This window comes from Geotrypetes seraphini, chromosome 5, assembly GCF_902459505.1.
Source record: "Geotrypetes seraphini chromosome 5, aGeoSer1.1, whole genome shotgun sequence".
NCBI lineage: Eukaryota > Metazoa > Chordata > Amphibia > Gymnophiona > Dermophiidae > Geotrypetes > Geotrypetes seraphini.
In genome coordinates this window covers 25612873-25631148 of record NC_047088.1, presented here as the reverse complement: position 1 = coordinate 25631148, position 18276 = coordinate 25612873, and the positions used below count along the sequence as shown (strand labels likewise).

The 18276-nt window shown below is 45.4% G+C and overlaps 1 protein-coding gene across 1 annotated transcript in view; it reads left to right on the top strand.

Annotated features, from left to right (window-relative positions):
* The window catches only part of STAG2 (stromal antigen 2), a 613131-nt gene that overhangs the window by 124633 nt on the left and 470222 nt on the right, over positions 1-18276 (top strand). The window contains 1 exon segment of the mRNA XM_033944545.1: positions 3692-3853. Within this exon segment, the coding sequence (XP_033800436.1) occupies positions 3692-3853 (162 nt within the window).

Sequence of the window (18276 nt, the reverse complement as noted above, 5' to 3'; positions counted from 1 at the left end):
TCTCTCCCGCTGCCGGAAGGGCATGTCAGTTGGTGGCGAGAGAGAAAGTGGGCATCTCTCCTACTGCCCGGTGTGTATATGTGTGTGTGTGGGGGGGGGGGGGGGAGGGGGGGATTGCTTGGCAACGGGAGAGGGCTACTTATGGTACTTAAGAACATAAGAATAGCCATACCGGGTCAGACCAATGGTCCATCAAGCCCAGTAGCCTGTTCTCATGGTGGCCAATCCAGGTCAGTGGTACCTGGCCAAAACCCAAGGTGTAGCAATATTCCATGCTACCAATATAGGGCAAGCAGTGGCATCCCCCTTGTCTTTCTCAATAACAGACTATGGACTTTTCCTCCAGGAACTTGTCCAAACCTTTCTTAAAACCAGCTACGCTTTTCGCTCTTTAATTTTTTTTATTCTTGTTATTTATTTTTGCCTTTATTCTGCGCATGTGCCCATTGCTATCACCAGTGAAGGGTACATGCAAATTTAGCAAATCTTCGCTAGGTCCACTGACCTCATTTGCATGAGTGATTTTTTGAGAATGACTTGCGTTTTTGAAATCTCTACAAGAACGCCTGCGACAGTGCCCCATCGGTATTTAATGCAAATTTTGGCGAATCTGGCCCTGAGACAGTTAATCCCTATAACAAGCTACACTCTCCCAAACAGCCATCTGTAGTTGTCTCTAGTTAAATTGAGTCTTGGTGCTCATTTCATACTTTTCTAGGTTTTTGCACTAGACAGTAAGTCATCTGAAGGAGGAAAGATTCAGGTTGCTCTATTTCTTCAGCTTTACTGCAGTACAGTTGTAGTATTACATCTCTGCTATTCACACTCATGAATAGAAAGAATGAGAATATTGACTTCTTTGTGCATGCTTTCTTCAAACTACGAGTGTTAGGTATTTCCTCTCGGATAAAGTTGTTGTTCAACAAAGTATTTGGCCAGATTAAGCTTTTGGTGTGTGTCAGAGTTTTTTTTATTTTTTTTGCTAAGAAAATGGTTTAACAGATTGAGTGCCCAGAATCAGAGACATACAAACACTTTAATTTTAGAAAAGTAAGTTCTTGGTGTGTGGGTCTCAGCCGAAAAAGGGAGAACATAACCTAGCTGTCCAAATTGACTAGAGAACTAAGTTAAAAGAAATCTACAACGGTAAGCCAAAATTCCCACAAATGTATGCTAAGTGTTTAAGATTAGAAATTTCTCTATATTTTCAGCATAATTAGAGGAAAATGCATATCTTTGGCAGGGCTTTCTGCTATTGTTTGGTGTAAGAAAAACCTTAGTTAGCATGCAATGTGAATTAAGCTTAGTTACTTTATGTAAAAGGCATTTAATTTAAAATGCAAAGTGATTTAAGAGAAAACCTGTGGTGACTCTTAATAGGCCCTTGTGAGAACAATTGTACTTTTTGTAATTTAGATTTGATAGCCTTGAGCTTGAGTTTGGAAAGATAAGTAAGTTTCTTTTCAAGTATCGTGATAGAGCCCTTTAGAGGGCTTGCAGTTAATGTTTGAGGCAGTGACAGTGAAGTACTTAAGTTCATAAGAAAATATTTAATCTTAAGAAAATAGGCACATAAAGCATCCATTTATACCAGGGGTGTCCAATGTCGGTCCTCGAGGGCCGCAATCCAGTCGGGTTTTCAGGATTTCCCCAATGAATATGCATGAGATCTATTAGCATACAATGAAAGCAGTGCATGCAAATAGACCTCATGTATATTCATTGGGGAAATCCTGAAAATCCGACTGGACTGCGGCCCTCGAGGACCGACATTGGACACCCCTGATTTATACAATTCAATTTGTGGGCCAGAATTGGTATCTAGCGAGGAAAAAACATATGCTCAAGATAATAGCTAGAGGTTCTGTTGAAAGGTCAGTGAGGCTGAGAGTAGCTATGCTTGAGAGGTTCTGGAGGTAGAATGTGCCTGAATAAGAAAGAACAAAGGAATAACACAAAACCTTCAAAGAGGGTGGGTGGTGGAGAAAGAAATGAACTTGGGGCAAGATGCAAGGCCTCGATCGCTATTGGCAATTCTCTGACTGATTCTCCCACATCGATCCGATGCACTATCAAGTTTGCATGCAAATGATTTGCATACAAACCCACCGATTCAATCGCTTAGTGAGTGATTGATACATGCGCAGAGCCCTAACAGTAGTAACAGGGGAAACAGCCTCCTGTCATTGTTAGTGCTTCTGTATTTTTTAAAATGGAACGGATGTTGTATGCGAGTTAAACACGCACAACCTGTCCCATTAAAAAAAAAAAAAATCCGCCCCTCCCCGCACCATGCCCTCCCACCCTGCACCAGCACCCCGAGCCACCATCCACCACCTACCCGCTGCAAAATGGCAGGAGGGATGGCTGCCTGAAAAAAAGGCAGGAGGGTTGCCCAATTCCTCCTGCCACGAAGGTGCCCACTCCCTCACCCCACCCAAAAATGGCAAGAGGGTTGCCCATTCCCTCCTGCCAAGAAGGTGCCCACTCCCCCTCCAGGTCCCCCTGCCCTGTACCTTAAAAGTTGGGAGCAGGAGGTACTGAAAACACCTCCTGCTCCTCCTCCTTCAATGATGACACTGGACCTTATGCCTCTCCCCATGTATCACATGATGCCCTGATTGGCTCAGATGCCCCAGGCCCCTCCCTTGGGAGAGAAGGGAGGAGCCTGAGGTGTCTGAGCCAATCAGGGCCTTCCTTAGGCTCCTTTTATCCTAGATAGAAAGGGGAAGAGCCTAATGCCCTGGTTGGCTTGACTGCGCCGATCAGGGCCTTAGACTCCTTCCCCTTGTATCTGGGATACAGGAAGGAGCCTAAAGAAGTCCCTGATTGGCTCATATGCCTCAGGCCTCTCCCAAGGGAGGAGCCTGAGGCATGTGAGCCAAACAGGGTCTTAGGCTCCTCCCCGTGCATCACATGATACACCAGGGAGGAGCCTAAGGCTCAATGTCCTCGTCGAAGGAGGAGGAGCAGTAGGTGTTTTCAGTATCTCTTGCTCCCAAATTTTAAGGTACAGGGCAGGGAGTCCTTGAAGGGGGAGTGTTTGCCTTCATGGCAGGAGGGAGTGGGCATCCCTCCTACCTTTTTTTTTTGGGTGTGGGGGAGGGAATTCTTTCGTGGCAGGAGGGAGTAGGCATTCCTCCTGCCATTTGTTTTAGGGTGGGGGGTGGGGTCGCTATGTTTGTTGGGAGGGGGCGATTGTCCATGGTCATTGGGGAGAGCTGTTGGCGGTGGTGGGGAAATTTTTTTTTAAAAATGGGGTATTTATTTTACAGGTCTAGAGCAATTGGGTTTTATAATTGGTAAAACCCGATGTTAAATAGTCAAGCGATGTTTGTGCATCAATCGCTTGGCTATTTTGAATGGGGTTTTACTAATTTGCATGAGTTGAATCAGATCGTTAAATGGTCAATTGATGGGAAAAACACGCAGTGGGCAGTTTCTGCATTGGGGAATCTGATCCGATCAATCACTAAACTGGTCAAACCGGTTTAACGATGACCGGGACATGATCGGTAGGTTTTGTGTATCCTCCAGTTAGAGATAAAAAGGAGAGAGACATTGTCTTCACAGTTTTAGGGGGGGCGAGGGGAACAGGACCAGGTAGAGTTTTGTGAGTCTGTGTAAGATATCAACTCTGTAAATATTTTGTATAATATATATTAAAAACAAGTCTGTTTTCTTAATATAGACATGTAAAAAGGGCAAAAAAGGTCCTGGAGAAAAGGGGAAAAGTGGAAATGGAATAGGAAAACCCAGCGGACCTAATTGGATGAACGGTCATCATCAACAGAATGGAGTAGAGAATATGATGTTGTTTGAGGTTGTTAAAATGGGCAAGAGTGCCATGCAGGTAAGGCTTCTTTCTGCATCATTGCATGCTTCTATAATAGGTCAGTTTAATATTGGTGCTTTCATCTAAAAAGGATTGGTCTGTTTACAGTTTCTTATAGTACTACATAAACATATGTTCAATTTTCTACATAGGTTATATGGGCGGGCAGTCCATTACTGTGCTGTGTGTAAACGTCAGAGAAGAAAGGGAGCAAAGTGTGATTTAAAAAAATTTTTTTTATTAACTTCCCCCCTGTTTTTTTCACAAAAATGCAAATGCTCTACGCTGCTGCTGACACTCATAGTGTTCCTATGAGCGTTGGGAGCAGCGCAGATCATTTAGTGCACCAGCCTGCACTAAAAACTAACTTCTGCGTTTTTATAAAAGGGGGGCTAAATTAATTTTTGTCAGCTTAAGAATATAGGACTAGATTCAGTAAATGGCACAGAAAAATAAGTACTCGGTGCTATTTTTTAGAGTGTTCAAGGATGAATGTCCTTTATTGAATAATGGAGATTCCTGCTTCCAGCTTTGAGAGCGAGGACTTGCACCAGTTGAAACCTGGTATAAATCTTGGTATGCAATTGGGTATGAATCCCTGGAATTCTATTGCACTGCTTGCATCTTTTTAGAGTCCCCATGCCACCTTTTGAGTTGCACACCATGGAGTTTGGACACCCAGGCTTACTGGATAGCGCACAGTCAGATATGCTTGCAACCTGGAATTTTCAAAGAAAGTTGAAATATACATCAATGCCTGTTTTTGTTTAACATTTAACTGCTGTTTTTAAGGCACAGAATTAACTATTTTTCAGTATACAAGATTTCTCTTTTTAAAATTTAAAATTAAACTAAGGCAGTTATACTTTTTAATTTAATAAGCACAGCAAATAGTTTTTACAAATATATCCAGTGCTAGTTATTGACCTGCAAGCTGCTGTAACCTCTGTCTGAAGAGGTCTGAGATTGTAATGAAGTTGTAAATAACTACCAACAAGGTACAAAAGAAAAACCAAATTCTAACAGACTAGATGGCTCAGCTGTACTAGTGCAATAATACCTGACAATGCTAAAAATATTCTAAATTGGTTCAATAACTTTTTTAAAAAGAACTTATAAAGTAAAAATGTCCAAAATTTTATCCAAAGAATGGTCTCTTCCTTATGGTGTTCCCCAAGGTTCCCCACTTTCACCTACCTGTCATTTATATCTGCAGATGATATTACTGTTCTCATTCCTTTTTCATGCTCGTTAGATCATATTAAATTAAAAATAAATTATTGCATGAAGTTGATAGAGAATTGGATGTTGAATCATCAACTTAAAATGAATAAAAATAAAACTAAATTATGTTAATTAAATCATCCTAATATGAATTGTGAAACTAAAGTATTAACCAAAGATAGATTATCCACTTGCTAAAGTAATAATCTAATCTAATCTAATCTAAACCTTAAGTTTATATACCGCATCATCTCCATGAGAATGGAGCTCGACACGGTTTACAAGAACTTAAAATAGTGGGTAGATAAGAAGAAAAAGGATTACATGAACTTATGTGTAGAAGGGGGGAGAGAAAGGGGGGAAGGATAGAGCTACAATTTGCTGAAGAGCCAGGTTTTCAGTTGTTTGCGGAATAACTGAAGGGAGCTCAGGTTCCGCAGCGGGGTGGTGAGGTCGTTCCAAAGACCTGTGATTTTGAAGAGAAGGGATTTTCCCAGTTTGCCTGAATAGTGGATGCCGCGTGGAGAGGGGAAGGCTAGTTTAAGCCTTTGGGCAGTTCTGGAGGAGTCGGGACTGGAGGAGTTGAAAGACAGTGGGATAAGAGGAGGCAGGATTCCGTGAATGATCTTGAAAGCCAGGCAGGAACATTTGAAATGGATTCTGGAGATTATTGGGAGCCAATGAAGTTTGGAATATTAGGAGTTCATTTTGATCACTGCCTTTCACTATTACCTGAGGTCACCTTGTTAATAAAAAGTCTTCCAGTGCGGTAGGTGAGGCATTCTAGACCAGGGGTGTCAAAGTCCCTCCTCGAGGGCTTTAATCCAGTTGGGTTTTCAGGATTTCCCCAATGAATATGCACGAGATCTATTAGCATACAATAAAAGCAGTGCATGCAAATAGATCTCATGCATATTTATTGGGGAAATTCCAAAAACCCGACTGGATTGCGGCCCTTGAGGAGGGACTTTGACACCCCTGTTCTAGACAACAGGGTTATTTCCCTCCAGTGTACTTCACAGCTCAGTATAGTGCCCTCTAGCAGTCTTTCCTTCTGCATGCATGGCTGCAGTTGTGTGTGTTCTGCTCTCCTCATTTTTGTTTAAATTCAACATAGTTTGTTCCCTTTACGGGTATTTTGGCATTCAAGGCGATTTGACCTTGCCTGCTTGTGAATTCATAGACTTTGGCCTGTAATTGACGCGCCAATCCCTTTTGGGGCCTGTTAGCCAGTCTGCATAGGATTCCTTGGAGCTCAGGGCCGTCCCTGAAGTTGACTCGCCGTCCATTAAATGGAGGGTGAGTGTAGACTGTTTGGTGTGCTTAGGAGGCTCAGTGATGTCCCACAGCATCCTGGCTGCATTTTCATGCCTCCGCCTGTCCTGGTGCGCATCTGGTGGTCTGCAGGAGTGGAGGCATAGTCAGACAGAGGAGTCTGACTGGCAGCCCATAGATCAGCTTTGAGAAAGCATCCCCATCATTGTGATTGTGAATTCTGAACCGGCTACTGAACAGAGCTGGAAGCAGATACAGCCCAGTGTCTCTGGTAACAGTGACTACATTAGAGCTGACAGTCTCTCGCAGTGATTTTCAAAAGTTAATTTCAAGGGGTTGTCTGTGGTTTCAAGTGTTCCCCTGTCTTCCCCCACCTGAAAAATCCTAAAATCGCCGTTTTTTATTTTCGAGAAGTGTGGGGGTTTTTTGCGTGTTTTTGGTGCAAATTTGGTGTCGATGGCCATCTTGAATTTTTAGTGATCTTTTATTCATTTTCTGCCTGCTTCTTCAAAACTCAAATTTTTCCAGGAAACGTGCTGGGATGGAGTCCTCAGGGTCTCCTATTGTGAACTCATATGAAGTTGAACAGATTTAGCGCTTTTGAGCATATTTCCCCACGTGTTGCGTTAGCTACCAGCTCTGCTTTCCTCTCACAGAAGCAGGTGATTCCATTTTTAGCTAGCCCAGTGGGGTGGCTGCCATTGCTTTTGGGGCTTGACTCGGCTGGTCCTTCCGGCATCCAGACAGTGGACCCTCTACAGCAGGGGTGTCAAAGTCCCTCCTCGAGGGCCGGAATCCAGTCGGGTTTTCTGGATTTCCCCAATGAATCTGCATTGAAAGCAGTGCATGCAAATAGATCTCATGCAGATTCATTGGGGAAATCCTGAAAACCCGACTGGATTCTGGCCCTCGAGGACCGACTTTGACACCTGTGCTCTACAGCCTAAGAAACGCAAGTCTTAAGTCATCTGAGGGTAACTCTAAGCCCCAGGAACCTGAACTTCTAAAAATGAAACAACTAGTAAGACGACTAGAAAGAACTTGGAAAAAAACAGGAGAATCGTCAGATCATAACAACTGGAGATCTAACATAAAAATCTATAAACAATTGATAAAAGACAAATGTAAAGCATTCTACTCTTCTAAAATCAACTTATCCAGCATTAGCTCAAAAGGAATCAATGCAAAAGAGCTGTTCAACTTAGTTACAAATTTATTTGACACCACACTCTACACTCAACTCCTACACAATATTAACCTACCTTCAGCAAATGATTTAGCACAGCACTTTGATTCAAAAATTAAAAACCTAAGAAACAACTGTTCAACAAATGACACTAATGATCACCAAATAGCTAACATACAAGGAAATGAAATACCAGCAGACATGATCTGGAGTTCCTTTCACGATCCAGAATGGAATAATTATATCAAACTATATGACAAATACTCTAAATCTTACTACGCTCTGGACTCATGTCCCCCGGAAATTATGAAAGTGGCTCCATTAGACTTTAAACTATCTTTGCTGCATTACTTAACCCATAACCTAAAAAATGAAAAGTTCCTCACTAATAACGGTCACATAATAATAACCCCAATTCCAAAAAATAATAAAGAATCATCAGCATTGGTAACCAACTATAGACCAATAGCATCCATTCCATGTAATGTAAAAATCATATCCAACTGATGGAATATCTTGATCAGTTCTCTCTCTTACATGAAACTCAATCCGGTTTTAGACCTTTGTTCAGTACTGAGACAGTAATTGAGGCTATCATAGATAATCTGCGTCTCTTGTTCAGCAAGTGCCTCAATGCCCCGATCATGCAATTTGATATGAGTTCTGCCTTTGACCTAGTGGACCATGGGAAGATGCTACAATGCCTGGATGCAATTGGCATTAGGGAAGAGGTGTTGGACTGGTTCCGAGGCTTCCTCATGTCCCGTACCTATCAAGTACGTCTCAATTACGATCTCTCCGATACCTGGAGCAATCCATCTGGAGTACCGCAAGGTTATCCCAGGACAAGCAGGCAGGTATTCTCACTAGTGGGTGATGTCATCCGACAGAGCCCCGATACGGACATCTTGCAAGCATGTCTTGCTTGAAGAAACTCAGAAGTTTCGAGATGCCCGCACCACGCATGCGCCAGTGCCTTCCCGCCCGATGGTCCGGGTGTGTCTCCTCAGTGCTTTTTCTTCCGCGGAGCTGAGAAGTCTATCTTCAATTTGCACCCATTGAATCTCTTTTTTTGCCTTCTATTTTGCCGCGGATTGAGTTCTTTTGGCTCTCCTGTGCATTTATTTCTTTGTTTGATTTCTTTTTCAAAAAAAAAAAAAAAAATTTTTCCGTCCGATACCGGGTCGGCCGCATGGCTGGGGCCCCACGCCTTCGACCTTGCGGCGGAGCTTTTCCGGCCTATGTCCCGGCCGATTACCGGTTTCAAAAAGTGTAGCAAATGCCAGCGCGCGATTTCGCTCACGGACCCTCATCGACGCTGCTTACAGTGTCTTGGACCGGATCACTTCCCGAAATCGTGCCGGCCTTGCTCCACTCTGACGGTGAGAGCGTTTAAGCGCCGCTGTCTATTGTGGGAGTCCATGTTCAAGATGGAAGCTTCATCGGACCCTGCAGCTTCGACATCGACATCGACGGGTGCTTCGACTCCTTCAGCGAAGCCCTCTGCCTCCCCGGCTGCTTCGGGCCTCCTGAAACCGGCATCGTTCACACCGGTTTCGGCCCCGGCTTCGGCGCCGGTGCCTTCCTCCGTCTCCTCGGAGCAGGTATTGACCCCTTCAGTTCCACCAGTGGTGCTCAAGGTGCCGAAGACTGGCAAGCAGAAGCACGCAGCACCGAAGGAGCGCGGAGACCATGGGGAAGGGCCCCCTTTTGGTGCGGGTCCCTCCATATCGGCTTCGTTGCGGTCCCTTCTGGAGGCTCAGTTCGTGGAGCTCATGCAGACCATGGGGCCTCGACTGATTGCCACCATCCAGGGTGACCTCCCAGCTTCGGCTTTAAGGGGCGGACCGCCCCCTCCTCCTCCTCCTCGCCGCACGACCTCGTTGCTCGGCGAGGAGGAGCGGCAAGCGGTGTCCGGGTCCTCGAGGAGGTCCTCCGTTAGTGCTGTGCCTCCTTTGGAACCGATTCCCTCGAGGAGGGCCTCCCTTAGTGATATGCCTCCCTTGGAGCCCATCCCCTCGAGGAAAGCCTCGTTTAGTGACCTGCCTCCCTTGGAACCGATTACTCCGCCCCATGACTCAGTGTGGCGTCCACCTTCGGGGCCACCCAGTCCTGGGCATAGCAGGAAGCAGGACGAGTTCTTCCGAACCTATCAAGCCTGGGCGGCGTCAAGGGAGGCACCGACTCTTCCGCCTCTGCGATCGACGGCATCGAGTCCGATCTGCTCCTTGGAGGCGTCTGACCCAGTTTCTCACAGACGGGCTCGATCCCCTTCCAGGCATCGATCCAGACATTCTTCGAAGCATTCCTCTCGGCACTCGACCGTCTCGCCTCAGAAGAAATTGCCTCGGTTGGGGTATGCTGCTTCGACTGGGTCTCCTCCTCTGGGTCCGGAGTTCGAGGACCCCGAGGTTTTCTACTCGTCCTGTTGCTCGCAGGCCTCTCTGGAGCCTGAAGCCTCTTCTTCTTCTAGTCCGTCTCGCAGACCGGCGACGGCGGACCAACTGTCCTTTTCATCGTTCTTCAGGTAGATGGCAGATGACATGGACATTACTCTCGATGCTGGGTCTCGATATTCCAAGGAGTACCTCGATACCATGCACTTGCCTCGTCCTCCGGCAGAGTCCTTGCGGCTTCCCCTGCACAAGCTCCTCGACCAGACCTTCATGCGATGCTTCGAGTCTCCTTACTCTATCCCTGCGGTCCCTGGTAAATTGGATGCGCGGTACCGCATGGTGCATCATAAAGGCTTCGAGGGTCTTCAGCTTTCTCACCAGTCCCTCCTGGTCGAATCCTCGCTCAAGCGGTCTCATCCTGGCCAGGTCTATGCTTCAGTGCCTCCGGGCCGCGAGGGCAGAACCATGGATAAGTTTGGTCGACGCATCTATCAGAATTCGATGATGGCGTCTCGAGTCCTGAATTACAATTTCCACTTTGCAGCCTACTTGGAATTTTTTTCTACCTGTGCTTCGGAAGTTCACACCATACATCGAGTCCCAGGCTAGGTTTGAGTTTGAGGAAGTGGTTGCTTCGCTGTCCCAACTTCGGCTTCAGTTAATGCAATCTGCCTATGATGTGTTCGAGCTCTCAGCCCGAGCGGCGGCTTGCTCGGTGGCGATGCGCCGGTTGGCCTGGTTGCGGACCATTGATATGGACCCGAATCTTCAGGACCGCCTGGCGAACGTCCCGTGTGCTGGGGCGGATCTTTTTGACGAATCCATCGAGACTGTCACGAAGAAGTTGTCTGACCACGAAAAGTCCTTCCAATCTATCCTTCGGCCGAAGCCTAAGCCTCAGCAGTCTCGACCTTCTCGTCCGCCGTTGATTTATCAGAGGGTTTATCAGCCGAGACAAACTCCACCTGCGAGGCAACCGGCGAAGCGTCAGCCTCCCCAGAAGGGTCAGCCTAAGTCTCAGTCGCCTGCTGTCCCTAAGACCACTCAGCCTTTTTGACTGTCTCGTCGAGGGCATAACCAACCTCGTTCTGCCTCCCCCTGTTTTTCCCATCGGAGGGCGCCTCCATCATTTTTATCATCGCTGGGAGGCCATAACAACCGACCTCTGGGTCCTTCATATCATCAAGGAAGGATACTCTCTTCATTTCCATCGGGTCCCTCCGGACCACCCTCCAAGAGAGTATCCTTCCAACTTGACTCAGACTGCCCTTCTTCTTCAGGAAGCTCAGGCTTTGCTCCGGCTTCGTGCCGTGGAGCCGGTTCCGACGGACCAACTGAACCAGGGGTTTTACTCCCGGTACTTCCTTGTTCCGAAGAAGACGGGCGACCTGCGACCCATTTTGGACCTCAGGGTCCTCAACAAATTCCTAGTCAAAGAGAGGTTTCGCATGCTGACACTTGCTTCTCTCTACCCCCTCCTCGAGCAGAACGACTGGTTATGCTCTCTGGATCTCAAGGAGGCCTACACTCATATTCCCATTCATCTGGCCTCTCGCAAGTTCCTCAGATTTCGGGTGGGACATCTCCATCTGCAGTATCGAGTGCTTCCATTCGGCCTGTCTTCGTCCCCCAGAGTCTTCACCAAATGTCTGGTGGTGGTGGCCGCGGCCCTCCGGAACCAAGGTCTTCAGGTATTCCCCTACCTCGACGACTGGCTGATCAAGGGTCCCTCGGCCTCGGGGGTCCTCTCAGCGACCCTGTCAACGATTCTGTTCCTGCAGAGTTTGGGATTCGAGATCAACTTTCCCAAGTCTCATCTACAGCCGACCCAGTCTCTTCCCTTCATCGGGGCTGTCCTGGATACCGTACGTCTCAGAGCATTCCTTCCTTCTCAGCGCATGAATGCTCTTCTTCATCTCTGCCAGTCTGTGTCTTCTCGCCAGACCATCTCAGCGAGACACATGATGGTCCTCCTGGGCCACATGGCCTCTACAGTTCATGTGACGCCGTTTGCCAGACTCCACCTCAGAATTCCTCAGTGGACCCTGGCATCTCAGTGGACTCAGGTGTCGGATTCGTTGACTCGACACATCACAGTCACTCCTGCTCTTCGGCAGTCTCTGCTCTGGTGGATGACCTCTTCGAATCTATCCAGAGGTTTGCTGTTTCATTCTCCTCCACACCAGAAGGTTCTCACAACCGATTCCTCGACCTATGCCTGGGGAGCGCAACTGGATGGGCTTCGCACTCAGGGATTCTGGACCTGTGCGGACCGACTCCATCAAATCAATCTTCTGGAGCTCAGAGCCATCTTCAATGCTCTTCAAGTTTTTCAACATCTGCTTCACGACATGGTGGTCCTCATTTGCACCGACAATCAGGTTGCCATGTATTATGTCAACAAGCAAGAGGGCACGGGCTCGGCCTCCCTCTGCCAGGAAGCTCTCAAAGTCTGGGATTGGGTGGTTCGCCACAACACCTTCCTCAAAGCTGTCTACATTCAGGGGAGGGACAATGTCTTGGCGGACAAACTGAGTCGTCTTCTCCAGCCTCACGAATGGACACTCCATTCCAAGCCCCTTCATCAGATCTTTGCTCGGTGGGGAACGCCTCAGATAGACCTCTTTGCGGCTCCCCACAATTTCAAGCTGCCTCAGTTTTGCTCCAGGATCTACGCTCCTCATCGCCTCGAGGCAGATGCTTTTCTGCTGGATTGGGGGAATCACTTTCTGTATGCGTTTCCGCCATTCCCTCTCATTCAAAAGACTCTAGTCAAACTGAAGTCCGAACATGCCACCATGATTCTGATAGCTCCTCGGTGACCCAGGCAACCTTGGTTCTCCCTTCTACTTCAACTCAGCAGCAGGGAACCGTACCTACTTCCGGTGTTTCCTTCACTGCTTACTCAGCATCAGGGGTCTCTGCTTCATCCCAACCTGCAGTCTCTCCACCTGACAGCTTGGTTCCTCTCAACGTAACTCCGCACCAGTTTTCCCAGGCGGTGAGGGATGTCTTGGAGGCTTCCAGGAAGCCTGCTACTCGTCAATGCTACTCCCAAAAATGGACTAGATTTTCTTCATGGTGTATTTCCAATTCTAAGGAGCCTCAGCGAGCCTCCCTATCCTCTGTTTTGGACTATCTTTTACATCTGTCTCAGTCTGGTCTCAAGTCGACATCTATACGTGTCCACCTGAGTGCTATTGCGGCTTTCCATCAGCCTCTACAAGGGAAACCTCTCTCTTCTCATCCTGTGGTTTCCAGATTTATGAAAGGACTTTTTCATGTCAATCCTCCTCTCAAACCGCCTCCAGTGGTTTGGGATCTAAATGTTGTCCTTTCTCAGCTTATGAAACCTCCTTTTGAGCCTCTGAGCAAAGCTCCACTAAAGTTTCTCACTTGGAAAGTGGTTTTTCTGGTGGCCCTCACATCTGCTCGCAGGGTCAGTGATCTTCAGGCCTTGGTGGCGGACCCACCTTTCACAGTATTCCATCATGACAAGGTGGTCCTCCGCACTCACCCGAAATTCCTGCCTAAAGTGGTCTCTGAATTTCACCTCAACCAATCCATTGTGCTTCCAGTGTTCTTTCCAAAGCCTCATTCTCATCCTGGAGAATCAGCTCTTCACACTCTGGACTGTAAACGTGCTTTGGCTTTCTACTTGGATCGCACCAAACCACACAGAACTGCTCCTCAACTTTTCGTCTCCTTTGATCCAAACAAGTTGGGACGACCTGTATCGAAGCGCACCATCTCCAACTGGATGGCGGCTTGTATCTCTTTCTGCTATGCCCAGGCTGGATTACCCCTTCCCTGTAAGGTCACAGCACATAGGGTCAGAGCAATGGCAGCCTCTGTAGCCTTCCTCAGATCGACACCGATTGAGGAGATTTGTAGGGCTGCCACTTGGTCCTTGGTTCATACGTTCACCTCTCATTATTGTCTGGATACTTTCTCCAGACGGGACGGGCAGTTTGGCCAAACTGTGTTAGAAAATTTGTTCTCCTAAGTTGCCAACTCTCCCTCCATCCCATTGAGGTTAGCTTGGAGGTCACCCACTAGTGAGAATACCTGCCTGCTTGTCCTGGGATAAAGCAATGTTACTTACCGTAACAGTTGTTATCCAGGGACAGCAGGCAGCTATTCTCACGTCCCACCCACCTCCCCTGGGTTGGCTTCTCTGCTAGCTACCTGAACTGAGGAGACACGTCCGGACCATCGGGTGGGAAGGCACTGGCGCATGCGCGGTGCGGGCATCTCGAAACTTCTGAGTTTCTTCAAGCAAGACATGCTTGCAAGATGTCCGTATCGGGGCTCTGTCGGATGACATCACCCACTAGTGAGAATAGCTGCCTGCTGTCCCTGGATAACAACTGTTACGGTAAGTAACATTGCTGTCACCACTATCCTCAATGCTTTTCAATGTCTAAATGTCCTCACTAGATGCGCAATTGACCCAGCTGGGGATAAAACTATTCAGTTATGTAGATGACTTTACGATCATCATCCCATTTGCTAATTCTCTCTCGGAAGTTACTCCCAAAGCATCAGAAGCACTAAATTTGATGGAGCAATGGATGTCTGAATTCAAACTGAAACTTAATTCAGAAAAAAACAAAATTTTTTGTAGCTTCACCACATCTACTTGACACCTAAACACCACTATGCATCAATAAACTTAGTTATCCTATTCAGACTACTATGAAGGTATTGGGTGTAACACTAGATCAGTGCCTAACCATGAAAGACCAAGTAGACTCCTTAATCAGAAAGGGTTTTTTCACTCTCTGGAAACTTCGATCCATTAGAACATATTTTGATAAGTCAGCATTTAGAATTCTGGTACATTCCCTTATACTCAGTCAACTTGATTACTGTAACATCGCCTATTTAGCAATTTCCCAAAAGAATATGTGACGATTACAACTTATACAAAATGCAGCAGTCAAACTGATTTTTGGGCTGAAGAAGTTTGATCATGTGACACCTTACTACCGACAGCTGCATTGGCTACCGATGGAGGCACACGTAAAGTTCAAGTTCGTCTGTTTCTGCTTTAAAGCACTATATGGTCTAGCCCCCAAATATATAACTAACCTTTTTTCCTTCTCAGCCAACAAACATAAGAGAAGCACACGCTTGAACTTTGTTTCCCCCCCAGTTAGAGGATGTAAACTCAAAAGACACCACCAATACCTTCTTTCACACCAAGCAGCATTATGGGGTAAAGATCTAGAACAATTGCTTACGCCTTCCACTTATGGTGAATTTAGGAAATGCCTAAAAACATATCTGTTCCTGAAGTATCTAGACAGCTGACCCATTCAATTCTTTCTCTTCAATAACGGTTCCCTTGAACTGTTAACCACTATCTTTCTCCTCTGTTAAGTTCATTCAATTTGTACCATCTTTTAATCTTTGTAAGCCGTATAAAACTTCACGGTTTTATAAAAAAACTGTTGTTATTATTATTATATTTTTAAGGACTTTGAGATATTTATGGTCCGAATTTCAGACCAGAAGTTCTGTGGTTGGCTGTTTTCTGCCTCCTCTGTTAACGTTTGTGGGCAGTGGGGTGCTCTCAGGGTTCTGCCTGATCCGCCCGTTCATGTTTTGACTCCTGTTCTTGGGGATCTGGTGGTTGATCCTGACCTCTCTGGTCCTTTGATAGTGCAGTCTTTCCTGGATTAGGGGATCTGGACTTGGATACTAGATCCCTTAGGGGCTCGATCCTGGGGATGATCCGTCTGTGCTGCACTTATTTAGATTTTCAGCTTTGTCTGATCTGATTACTGAATCATTGCAGGAATTGAAATTGACTGCTCAGCTAGCTCAGTCTACTTCTTTTTCTTCTACTCCCTGGCTTTGCAGTGTGCGCTTGCAATCTGCGACCTTTCCTTGGCATCTGGATACGAGTCCTTTGAGAAATATAATAACATAACATAGTAGATGATGACAGATAAAGACCCAAATGATCCATCAAGTCTGCCCATCCTGATTCAATCTAAAAATTTGTTGGTGTTTTTTTTTTTTTTTTTTCTTTAGTTATTTCTGGGCAAGAATCCAAAGCTCTGCCCGGTACTGTTCTTAGGTTCCAACAACTGAAGTCTCCGTCAAAGCTCACTCTAGCCCATCTACACCATCCCAGCCATTGAAGCCCATCCTCCACCAAGTGGCCATATACAGACACAGACTGTGAAAGTCTGCCCAGTACGGGCCTTAGTTCTTCAATATTTACTATTATTTTCTGATTCTAGATCCTCTTCATCTCCACCACCTCTCTCGGGAGCGCATTTCAGGCATCCACTACCCTCTCCGTAAGGGCTATGTCCCGCTTGTATCCTTTGGTTCCGGAGTGCTAGCAGCTTCTGGTATTGCCCAAGGTGAATTCCTTGGTAGCTCAGGTAACTAGGTGCACCTCTCTTCCCGGTGATGGGGGAATGGTATTAAATGATATGCAGGACCACCGTGTGGATGTGGTCCTCAGGAAATTTTTAAGAAGTTGAATTTAGGCATTAAAGCAGCTGTGGCGATGCCCTTTGTTGCACGCGTCTGTCTCTGTTGGCTGGAGACTGATGTGGTAGATCTTTCTCCTTGGCTTTTGATGGCTGGGATGGATTACATGGCAGATGCTTTATATGACCTTTTGAAACTGCTTGCAAAGGTGTCAGCATATTTTATTTCGGCATGCCGAATGCTGTGGGTTCGGCAGTGGGTTGGTGATTTCACCTCCAAGGCAACCTAAACAATGGTTTGATGAATGTCTTAAAACGTAAAATAAGGAAATTGGAATGAGTTTGGTTAAAATCAGGGAATCAAAATGACTGAGTTTCTTGGAGGAAAGAGGTCTACTTCTATAAACAATTAAATTAAAATGTAAGACATTTTATTCTTCAAAAATCAGCATAAATGGTGCTAATACCAAAGAACTTTTTAAAATTGTTACTAACATTTTTGAAATTAACCCTCTTTCATAACCAGTTCAAGTAAGTTCCCCAAATTCGGAAGAGCTAGCAAGCTATTTTAGTAAAAAAGTTGATAATTTACGATCATCTTGCTCATGGTTGTAAGTAGGAAACAGGATTTTTTACCTTCATTAACTGACTCCTACTGTGTTAATCTAGAATGGGGTACTTTTGCTGATCCAGACTGGGATGATTTTAGGAAACTTTATAGTAAAATCTAATTGTTCATTAGATCTGTGTTCTCCGGATGTGATGAAACTAGCGCCTATACAGTAATAATTTATATCTGTTTCTCTGGATAACTTAGTTGCTTAATGGCAGCATCTTTCCCCTATCGGGAGGTCATATTATTGTAACTCCATTTCCCAAGAACGCTAATGGCTCTGTATCCCTAGTCACTAATTATAGGCCTATCTCGTAAATCCCATTTTTTATAAAAATTATGGAAGGTTTAGTAAATATCCAACATTTTTCCATGCTGCATGGTTCGCAATCAGGATTTAGACCATTATATAGCACAGAAACAGTGCTGGCATCCTTGGTAGTCTTTTTAGTAAAGGTGCCAGTGCTTTGATTTTGCAACTGGATTTGAGTAGTGTGTTTGATCTCGTGGATCATGATAAATTGTTGGAATGTCTGGATGCTATAGATATATACAGCCAAGTCTTCAAATGGTTCGAGGGTTTTCTTAAATTTAGAATTTATCAAGTAAAACTTAACAATGAGCTTTCAAACAGTTGGAGTAATCCATGTGGAGTACCCCATGGGTCTCCTCTATCCCCATTGCTTTTTAATGTTTATTTGGCCTCTTTGGGCAACAGATTATTTCAGTTTAAAATTAAATTATTTAATTATGCTGACGATATTACTATTTAAATCCCTGTTTATACTTCTCTTTCTCAAGTAAATCAAACTGTAGTAGAGATCTTACAGATAATTGAATTTTGGATGTCAGAATTTAAATTGAAAATTAATATGGAAAAAACCAAGTTTTTCTTTGCATCACCAAATTTAAATGAAGATGTTACATCAGTTGTTGTAAATGGTACAATTTATAGCATCCAGTCGACCATAAAGATACTTGGCGTAATTTTAGATCGTACTCTTACAATGAAAAATCAGGTTGACTTGTTGGTTCGAAAGGGCTTTTATACTTTATGGAAACTAAGAACTATTAGAGCATATTTTGATGTTAATTCCTTTCGATTGCTGATGCAATCACTTATCCTTAGTCAGTTAGACTATTGTAACATTGTTCATTTTGGTACCCAGAAGAACCTTCATAGACTGCACATAATTCAGAATGCAGCATTCAGACTGATTTTCAACTTGAGGAAATTTGGCCACATTACCGATTCTTATCGTCGACTGCATTGGCTTCCAGTTGAGGCACGGGTT